The 11,109-nt window shown below is 45.2% G+C and overlaps 1 protein-coding gene across 1 annotated transcript in view; it reads left to right on the plus strand.

Moving 5' to 3' along the window:
• The first annotated feature begins 1,457 nt into the window (after window positions 1–1,457).
• Window positions 1,458–11,109, plus strand: part of micall2a (mical-like 2a) — a 95,151-nt gene continuing 85,499 nt past the window's right edge. The window contains exon 1 of the mRNA XM_043711848.1: window positions 1,458–2,106. Coding sequence (XP_043567783.1) covers window positions 1,964–2,106 — 143 coding nt within the window. The 5' untranslated portion in view covers window positions 1,458–1,963. The remainder of the gene's footprint in view (window positions 2,107–11,109) is intronic.

The raw sequence follows: 11,109 nt of genomic DNA on the forward strand, positions 1-11,109 counted from the left end.
GGCGGGGATTATTCCCAGGTGTGGGTGGGGATTATTCTCCGATGCGAGTGGGGATTATACTCAGTTGTGGGTGGGGATTATTCTCAGGTGTGCGAGGGGACTATCCTCAGGTGTGTGTGGGGATTATTCCCAGGTGTGAGCGGGGATTATTCTCAGGTGTGGGCAGGGATTATTCTCAGGTGTGGGTGGGGATTATTCTCAAGTGTGGGCAGGGATTATTCTCAGGTGTGGGTGGGGATTATTCTCAGGTGTGGGTGAGGATTATTCTCAGGTGTGGGCGGGGATTATTCTCGGTGTGGGTGGGGATTATTCTCAGGTGTGGGTGGGGATTATTCTCAGCTGTGAGCGGGGATTATTCTCAGGTGTGGGCAGGGATTATTTTTAGGTGAGAGAGGGGTTTATTCTCAGGTGTAGACATGGTCTATTCCCAGGTGTGTGCCGCGATTATTCTCAGGTGTGGGCGGGGATTATTCCCAGGTGTGGGCAGGGATTATTCTCAGGTGTGGGTGGGGATTATTCTCAGGTGTGAGTGTGGATTATTCTCAGGTGTGGTTGGGGAATATTCTCAGGTGTGGGCAGGGATTATTCTCAGGTGTGGGTGGGGTTTATTCTCAGGTGTGGGAGGCATTATTCCCAGGAATGAGTGGGGATTATTCTCAGGTGTGAGTAGGGATTAATCCCAGGTGTGAGCAGGGACTATTCTCAGGTGTGATGGGGATTATTCCCAGGTGTGGAAGGGGTTCATTCTCAGATGTGGGCGGGGATTATTCCCAGGTGGGAGGGGAGATTAATCTCAGTTGTGAGTGGGGAGTATTCTCAGGTGTGGGCAAGGATTATTCCCAGGTATGGACGAGGAATATTCTCAGGGGTGGTGGGGAATTATTCTCAGGTGTGGGGGGGACTTTTCTCAGGTGTGAGCAGGGGTTTATTCTCAGGTATGGGCGGGCATTATTCCCAGGTATGGACGAGGAATATTCTCAGGGGTGGTGAGGAATTATTCTCAGGTGTGGGGGGGACTTTTCTCAGGTGTGAGCAGGGGTTATTCTCAGGTGTGGGCGGGGATTTTTCCTGGTGTGGGGATTATTCTCAGGTGTGGGCGTGGTTTATTCTCAGGTGTGGGCGTGGTTTATTCTCAGGTGTGGTGGTGATTATTCTCAGGTGTGGGCGGGGTATACTTTTCGGAATGGGAAGGTTTTATTTACAGATATAAAGAAGGTGTGGGAGAAGTTTATTCTTAGGTATGGGTGGGGTTTATTCCGTGAATAGGTAGGGTTTATTCCCAGGTGTGGGTGTGGTTTATTCCAAATTTTGGGGAGGTTTATCCCAGGTATGGGTGGGGTTTATTCCCAGGTGTGGGTGGGGTTTATTCCCAGGTAGGGGAGGGTTTTCTTCCCAGGTGTGGTAGTCCTTTATTCTGAGGGGCATGTGAAAGTGCGGATTTGTATTTTTCTGGCGGCTGGTGATTTGAAAGTGGAAACTCCCCGAGTCTGTCGTGTGCTGTCAGTGTAGCCTGGGGTTGCTGTTCAGTTTCTCTGTGGCTCTTGGTCCGGGCACATCCCTTGCTGCTTGCTCACTCTGAGTCAGTGTGGCTGAACTCCGGGAGAGTCCGGTTCATCTGTCCCGGGCCCGCTCTCTCTCTCTTTGCATCTCTCCTCAAGTTGTTTTCAAACTGTATATAGGCTTCAGCTCCTACCTCTCTAAAACTGTTCTCGTTCTTGTTTCCTCCGTCTCCCATTTTTTTTAATGACTCGATAACCTTTTGTACTCTGTTCTTAACCCACACCTCCCCCTTTCCTCCTCCCTTTCATTTTCTCTCCTCTCTCCTTTTCTCTCCCTCCCCTTCTTTTGATTTTGCTTTTCCCCTCTCATCTCTTTCTCCCGGATTTCCTGGTTGTTTTATGCCCGGTGTCTGTCTCTACGTTGCCTGTGTGTGTGTGTGTCTCTCTCTCTCTCCGGACTCGCTATGGCCGCGATCAAAGCCTTGCAGCAATGGTGCAAGAAGCATTGTGAGGGCTATCGAAACGTGGAGATTACCAACATGACGACCTCGTGGCGGGATGGGCTCGCTTTCTGTGCGATCCTGCACCACTTCAGACCCGATCTCATGTAAGCCACAAATTAACAAGCAGGGGACGAGCGACTGGTATGTGTGTGTCTGTGTGTTCAAGGCAGAGCAGGCAGGACCCTAGTTCAGGCAGAGTGGGACACTGCAGTCCAGATCTGACCCAGACTCGAGCCCTTTGTGGACCCATCAAGTCCCCTGTGTTGCAGGTCTGCAAACAGACACACCTTGCTTTTCGGTAACCTATCATTGTTGCCATGATTTCGGCGCTGCTTTTTTTAAAAAAAAATAAGCGTCCCAGGTACTTTCTAATTAATCTGCTCCGAAGTTTTATTAAACACCTCTTGGAGCAGATAGGGCTTGAACCTGGGTCTCATCTAGCCTAGAGGTAGGGACGCAACTGAAGCTTATCTCTCGGTATCAGCACTTTGCAAAGTATAGTATGCACAATCTACATTTTGAAGGGATGAAGCTAAGGGAAGAAATCGAGGAGAAATTCTCAACTTTGTGTGTAGTTTGTGATAGTGACACCGAATTGATCAAATTGGGCAGATGTATGTGTTTTGTCTCAGTAGGGATAATCTTACTGTTCCAGAGTTAGCTTCTGATTCATGGGCTGCAGATGTTTCTGATGGATATAGAGTTTCTTTTGAAAGGACGGTGTTAGCGCCCAGTAGTCTTGCTAATGGTAAGCAGCTGGAGGAAGGATTTCCGGACAGCATCTGGTAGCTGGGAGTTTTTGACAATGGACAATTTCAGTAATGTCTGTGGGAAAAAAAAGCTTTTAACAAAACATTGCATTCTTTGATCAGGAAAGCAACTATCTGTCCAGCCATGAATTGGGTTCCTGAACTGGAATGTCCGTCAGCATCTGGACAGATGGTGGCAGTTATTTTTAACATAGCAAGATCCCACAAAGGACAGGGAGCCAATTGGAGTTTGTGGAGACAGTGGGCGAGCAGTTCTTATAGGGCCTAAGGTGTGATTGCTGGAGATTGGAACAGTGTAGGTGCTGGAGATGGGCAAGTGAGTTTGTGAGGGGTCTGGGGGAATGGGTTTGCGATAGAGTGTTTTGGGAAAGAGGTGGATTGTGGTGTTAAGGGAATAGGTTTGAGTTGACACGCTGCAATGGAGTGAGTGATTTGGACATGGGTTATGGGTGCAGATCAATAAATGGAAATGGGGTCGTTGTTCTTTGGGACAATATGTGGGAGGTGGAGGTGTTTGAACAGGTCCTTGAGAATCTGCAGAAGTTTTCCGTTCATTGAGGCTGGATGTTTATTTGAGGAGTAGGTGGGGATAAATGTTTTAATTTGTTTCTGCAATGTGGGTGTTGTTGACTAGACCAGCATTTATTGCCCATCGCTAATTGCTCTGGAGAAGGAAACGGTGACTCACCTTCTTGTGATCGGGAGAATGTGATCAAGAATCTCAGATGGACAGGTTTCTCTCAAGCCTGATCAAGTGTAATGGCTGGGCTTTATTAGCAATTGTTTCCCTTGTTTTCTCAGCCACAACCGGGCGATTGGGAGGTTGGCTGTCAATGGATACATCATTCCTGTGACAGGAGGGAGGGATTGGAGGCTCAGGAGGTGTGATGAAAAGCTTTAAGGAGGGAGAGGGAGATCAGGGTGTCTGCACACTGTGTTTGACCAGGCAGCAATGTCAGATCCAGCAGGGTCAGTGGGAACACTCTGACATCCCCTGCTCCTGCAGCAATACCCTTTTCTCTAGCAACTGAGGTCCAGCCAGAGTTATATTTGAAATAAAGGATCGAGATGAGGCTGTGATTGGACTGATTCGTTGTCTGGCCTCAATCCACTTCCATTAAAACCTAAAATTAATGGATTGAGTCAGAAGACAGATTTTCACACTCTAATCTTGCACCCAATACCCACCTATTTCCTGGAATTAGGATGTCCTCCTTACTTGTAAAGTGATGTTGTACCAATCTTAGTGGACACAAGCTTTATCTGTTTGACAATTTCACAAAACTAAAGCTAGTAATGTTTGTTACTTCTAAATGAAATAATACTTCTGATTGAAATAACTGATAATGCAATTGCACACCAGTGTGTTAAGTGATTGTTCACAAAGGTTTGACTGGGACGAGTTCATGGCTTATATCCATTTTTGTTCCCTGGAGGTCCCACTGCTCATCGGCAGCAGGACTAACTATCCACTCCAGAGTGTTGTTTTCCTAGTGGGACCTTGAGCCTATTATTTGTCAGTGCCATGGTGCACTGAAAGAAATTATGATTGGTCAGTTATGTCTCCCTGGGACATTGTAACTGTAGCTTATGTTTCTGCTATTGTGGCTGAGCATCACCATACTGACCAAACATGGGGTGGGATTTTCAAAAACAAACCAGTGCCATAAGAGATTTGTGCAGCATCAGGAATTGTTGGACCAGGAATTAATCTCTAATTGACAGTTGTAAAATGGTGTCCAGTGTCAAGTTTTGGGATTGGCTACAATTTTTCACTTGAACACTGGCTGTGTTTGTGACCCTATTTTCCATGGACAGTAAGCCTGATCAAGCTCTTAGACTTGAGTATTAAGAGCTACCAATGAATGACAAGAACTCAATATATGGAGTAAGAGCAGGCCGTTCAGCCCATTGAGCTTGCTCCCCCATTCAGAACGATTCTGGCTGAGTTTGGGCTTCAGTGCCCCTTGCTCACTTGCTTTTTAAATCCTGTGCATTCCTGAGAGACCAAGATTTTGTCTATCCTAGCCGTAACTATTTCCAGCAATGCAGTCTCTCCAACCCGCTAAAGTAAAGAATTTTTAAAAATTCTCAACCCTTTCGGAGGTTTCTCCTCATCTCATTTCGAAACAGTCGATGTCTTCTTCCAGGAATGTGTCAGTGTGTTCCACGTTTCTCAGCCAGCAGGAACAACTTTTATGCCTATCCTGTCAACCCCCTTCAGAATGTTATACATTTCAATGATATCATCTCTCATTCTCCTAAACTCTGAGAATATAGTCAAAAAACACATGACACCAAGGAGCAGGGTCTCTGAAAGCTTGCAGTTTTAAATAAACCTGTTGGATTGTAACCCAGTGCCGTATGAGTTTTTGACTTTGTCCACCCCGGTCCAACACCGGCCCCTCCACACCAGAGAACACAGACACAGTTCATAGACTCCTCGTGTCATTGCAGGACATCCCTCTCAGCTCAGGTAATAATTTAGAGTCATAGAGATGTACAGGAAAGAAACAGACCCTTCAGTTCAACTCGTCCATGCCGACCAGACATCCCAACCCAATCTAGTCCCACTGGCCAGCACTCGACTCATATCCCTCCAAACCCTTCCTATTCATATACCCATCCACATGCCTTTTAAATGTTGCAATTGTACCAGCCTCCACCATTCCTCTGGCAGCTCATTCCATACACGTACCACCCTCTGCGTGAAAAGGTTGCCCCTCAGGTCTCTTTTATATCTGTCTCCTCTCACCCTAAATCTATGCCCTCTAATTCTGGATTTCCCCCACCCCAGGGAAGAGACTTTGTCTATTTGTCCTATCCATGTCCCTCATGATTTTATAAAACTCTATGAGATCACTCCTCAGCCTCCAATGCTGCAGGGAAAACAGCCCCAGCCTATTCAACCTCTCCCTATAGCTCAAATCCTCCAACTCTGGCAACATCCTTGTAAATCTTTTCTGAACCCTTTCAAGTTTCACAATATCCTTCCGATAGGGAGGAGACCAGATTTGCACGCAATATTCCAAAGGTAGCCTAACCAATGTCTTGTACAGCTGCAATATGACCTCCCAACTCCTGTACTCAATACTCTGACCAAACGCCTTCTTCACTATCCTATCTACCTGCAACTCCACTTTCAAGGAAATAGGAACCTGCACTCCAAGGTCTCTTTGTTCAGCAACACTCCCTAGGACCTTACCATGAAGTGTATAAGCCCTGCTAAGATTTGCTTTCCCAAAATGCAGCACCTTGCATTTATCCAAATTAAACTCCATCTGCCACTTCTCAGCCCATTAGCCCATATGATCAAGATCCTGTTGTAATCTGAGGTAACCTACTTCGCTGTCCACTACACTTCCAATTTTGGTGTCATCTGCAAACTTACTAACTATACTTCTTTTGTTCACATCCAAATCATTTATGTAAATAACGTATAGCACCGATCCTTGTGACACTCCACTGGTCACAGGCGTCCAGTCTGAAAAACAACCCTCTACCACCACCCTCTGTCTTCTACCTTTGAGCTAGTTCTGTATCCAAATAGCTAGTTCTCCCTGTATTCCATTAGATTTAACCTTGCTAACTAGTCTCCCATGGGGAACCATGTTGAACGCCTTACTGAAGTCCATATAGATCATGTCTACCGCTCTGCCCTCATCAATCCTCTTTGTTACTTCCTTAAAAACCTCAATCAAGTTTGTGAGACATGATTTCCCACGTATAAAGCCATGTCGACTATCCCTAATCAGTCCTTGCCTTTCCAAATACATGTACGTCCTGTCCCTCAGGATTTCTTCCAACAACTTGCCCACTACCGATGTCAGGCTCACCAGTCTTTGGTTCCCTGGCTTGTCCTTATCACCCTTCTTAAACAGTGGCACCACGTTAGCCAACCTTCAGTCTTCCAGCACCTCACCTGTGACTATCAAGATACAAATATCTCAGCAAGAGGCCCAGCAATCACTTCTCTAGCTTCCCACAGAATTCTCGGGTACACCTGATCAGGTCCTGGGGCTTTATCCACTTTTATGTATTTCAAGACATCCAGCACTTCCTGCTCTGTAGTATGGACATTTTGCAAGATATCACATCTGTTTCCCTACATTCTATACCTTTCGTGTCCTTTTCCACAGTAAACACTGATGCAAAATACTTATTTAGTATCTCCCCCATCTCCTGCGGTTCCACACAAAGACTGCCTTGCTGATTTTTGAGGGGCCCTATTCTCTCCCTCGTTACCCTTTTGTCCCTAATGTATTTGTAAAAACCCTTTGAATTCTCCTTAACTCTATTTTCCAAAGCTATCTCATGTCCCTTTTTTTCCCTCCTGGTTTCTCTATTATGTATACTCGTACTGCCTTTACACTCTTCTAAGGATTCATTCGATTTATCTTGTCTATACTGACATATACTTCCTTCATTTTCTTAACCAAACCCTCAATTTCTTTAGTCATCCAGCATTCCCTATACCTACCAGCCTTTTCTTTCACCCTAACAGGAATATACTATCTCTAGACTCTCGTTATCTCATTTCTGAAGGTTTCCCATTTTCCAGCCGTCCCTTTACCTACGAACATATGCCCCCAATCAGCTTTTGAAAGTTCTTGCCTAATACAGTCAAAATTGGCCTTTCTCCAATTTAGAACTTCAGCTTTTAGCTCTGGTCTATCCTTTTCCATCACTATTTTAAATCTAATAGAATTATGGTCGCTGGCCCCAAAGTTCTCCCCCACTGACACCTCAGTCACCTGCCCTGCCTTATTTCCCAAGAGTAGGTCAAATTTTGCACCTTCGCTAGTAGGTTTATCCACATACTGAATCAGAAAATTACCTTGTACACACTTAAGAAATTCCTCTCCGTCTAAACCCTCAACACTATGGCAGTCCCAGACTATATTTGGAAAGTTAAAATCCCCTACCATAACCACCCTATTATTCTTCCAGATAAGTGAGATCGCCTTAGAAATTTGTTTCTCAGTTTCCTTCTGACTATTAGGGGGTCTATAATAGAATCCCAATTAGGTGATCATCCCTTTCTTATTTCTCAGTTCAACCCAAATAACTTCCTTGGATATATTTCCGGGAATATGCTCCCTCAGCACAGCTGTAATGTTATCCCTTATCAAAAACACCACTCCCCTCCTGTCATGTTTCCCTTTCTGTCCTTCCTGTAGCATTTGTATCCTGGAACATTAAGCTGCCAGTCCTGCCCATCCCTGAGCCATGTTTCTGTAATTGCTATGATATCCCAGTCCCATGTTCCTGACCATGCCCTGAGTTCATCTGCCTTCCCTGTTAGGCCCCTTGCATTGAAATAAATGCAGCTTAATTGATCAGTCCTGCCTTGTTTTCTGCTTTGTCCCTGCCTGTCCTGACTGTTTGACTCGCTAGTTTTCTCAACTGTACCAGTCTCAGATTGATCTCTTTCCTCACTATCTCCTTGGGTAAGTATACTCTTCCTGAGCAGCTCTAGCAAATCTCCTTGCCAGTATATTTGTCCCCTTCCAATTCAGGTGCAATCCATCATTCTTGTACAGGTCACTTCTATCCCAGAAGAGATTCTAATGATCCGAAAATGTGAATCCTTCTCCCATTTAGTGAACCTCCATTGCAAATCTTTCCTTTCTTAAATATGGAGACTGAAATATTCCAGTATGGTGTCACCAAAACCCTATCTCTTAATCTTGTATTTCAATCCCCTTGCAATAAAGTCCAGTAGAACATTTGTCCTCTGGGTTGTTTACTGGACCCACATGTTTATTTACTGAGTTCCTTGAATTGACATCAACATTCAGTAGTTTCATGTCTTTTCTGCTTTTCATTTCTAATGGTCAAAGTGAATACCCTCACATTTCTCCACATTGTACTCCACATGCCATCTTGTTGCCCACTCCCTTAAATTGTCTCTGCAGCCCCTCTTTAGCTCCTTCACAGTTAACGTTCTCATCCAGTTTTGTACCTTCAGCAAGCATTAATATTGGTTACAGATAACCGAGGCACTGGCTCCTGTGACCTTCCGCTAGCTAAAACCAACTTCAGAATGTTCCTACTGTTTGCTTTGAGTTTATTAACCAATCCTGAAGAAGGGCTAATGCCCGAAACGTCGATTCTCCTGTTCCCTAGATGCTGCCTGACCTGCTGCGCTTCTCCAGCAACACATTTCCATCTCTGATCTCCAGCATCTGCAGACCTCATTTTCTCTTTATTAACCAATCGTCTATCAATGCTACAATATTAGTTTATTAAGAAAAGGAGCTTATTCAGCCCCTTGAGCCTCTTCCATCACCAATCGAATCCTGACCAATGAACTGTAGCCTGGAACAGTCTAATGGTTTTTCGTGAATGGAGGTGCTGCTGACTCCAAACTGCAATAGGTCTCTGAGTGAAATGACAGAAAATTGAGCATGACAGGGAACAGATCCCATGGCTGTAATTGGTCTCGGACAAGTTTAGAAGTCCAATTGCTGGACTTGAAGGGGAAACACACTCATGACTAACCTACTGAGAGAAAACAAACAAAATTATTTTTTAGAACAGCCAGTCAGTACAGATGGCAATGTGGAGAGTGCCAAAGACATGATGTTGCGTGTCTAATACAGCAGCTCCTTGATTCACAGCATATCCCACACACTAAACGTAACAGCTGTGCCACAGAACACGAAACATAGAGAGTAAATATTTGCAACAGTACTTCCTTCTAATGGCAGTAACCTAGCTCACACGAAGACCTCTTCACTCATCACCCACTGTGCCTGTTAACGTACATAGGCCACTTGCCCATTTGTCAGTCAACCCTTTAAACAAAAAAAATTGATAATCAATCAACCTAAAGAGACTAAAACTAATTTCTCTGCCTCTGTCCCAGTCTGTTTGATTCCCTTCAGTTTCTGCTTTTCTCTGTCTTTACCTCCACTTTTACCTCTGTTTCAACCTCACCCTGTCCATCTCCCACCCTCCTTTTTCTCTGGTTCCCTTTCCACCTCTCTCTGCCCCTGTTCCACCTCCCCACTTTCTCTGCCTCATTCACATCTCTTCCCTCCCTTGCTCTCTCTCTCTGTCTCCCTTCCCCTTTCTGACTCTCTGCCTCTCTCCCCATTGCTTCCTCTGCTTCTTCCATCTTTTTGCCTTCCTCTCCCTTTTATCTCTCTCTCTCTCTCTCTGCCTCCTCCTCGGTCTCTTTGTCTCTGTTCTTTGTGTTTCTCCCCCAGCCCTTTCTCTCCCCCAGCCCTTTGTTCTTCCACAAGACATTTTCTCTCCCTTTGAATGCACTCCAACTCTGTCCCTTTCTCACACTCTCTTTTTCTCTGTCTCTCCTCTACAGATATATCTTTCAGTCTCACTCCCTCTCTTTGTAATCAAACATGGCATATTCAGTGAGTAGCTCCGATGCCATTGACAGTGTCTAAACTAGACAGCTGGTCAGTGTGTTAAATGGAAAGCACAATTCCTGACTCAATCGTTCATTCATTCCATGTCATGTTCACTCTGGGGTCTAAAGCTGTGACACTGGTGGTCATAAATCCTGATCTGCATCCTGAACACCGGAAGTGGAGTTTGATTGCTGGCTTGTTTTAGGATCCAGTGACCAGTGCCATTGGTCTTAGCCCCCACTTCCCATTTCACCACCCTCCCATTTTCATTTCAGTGACGTTCATTGTTTTATTGATGGTGAGTTAGTTGATACTGCACCTGTAAAGAGTGAATTCCTAGCCCAGTGTCAGTGATGTCTCAGACAGCAATCTGCATCAAAGACCAATGTCAGCCAGAGAGACACTCTTTGAGCACAACACTGCAGACAATGCCACATCCCCTTTAAAGAAAGTTACTTGTTTAAAACAGAAGTAGTAATATTTAAGCAGACTTTGTGGGAGATGATTATTGCATGGGTTTGAGAGAGGTCTTCTGATCCCTGTCTCAAGATATGACAGTAGATCAAAATCTCAACTGTAGTTCTGATTTGATGGGAGATTTACCATTATTTGGACATTTTAAATGGACAGTGTGCTGATTTACTCTGTATCTAATCCACGTTGTATCTCAGGAGTGTATGATGGGATTATGCATAGGACAGTTTCCTCAGTGTCTAACCTCTGCTGTCAGTACGGGAGATGGGTAGTAAGAGGGAGGAGATGGGGATGCAGGAGAGAAACAGTAAGGGCAAGAGATGGGTGTACGGGAGAGGGATGGTGAGGGGCAGGAGATGGGTGGCTAGAAGAGGGACAGTGAGAGGGAGGAGATGGAAGTTCAGGAGAGAGAGGGTGAGAGGAAGGGGATGGGGATTCAGGAGAGGGAGGATGAGGGGGAGGAGATGGGGATTCAGGAGAGGGAGGG

The sequence above is a fragment of the Chiloscyllium plagiosum genome, chromosome 21 (assembly GCF_004010195.1).
Source record: "Chiloscyllium plagiosum isolate BGI_BamShark_2017 chromosome 21, ASM401019v2, whole genome shotgun sequence".
Classification (NCBI taxonomy): Eukaryota; Metazoa; Chordata; class Chondrichthyes; order Orectolobiformes; family Hemiscylliidae; genus Chiloscyllium; species Chiloscyllium plagiosum.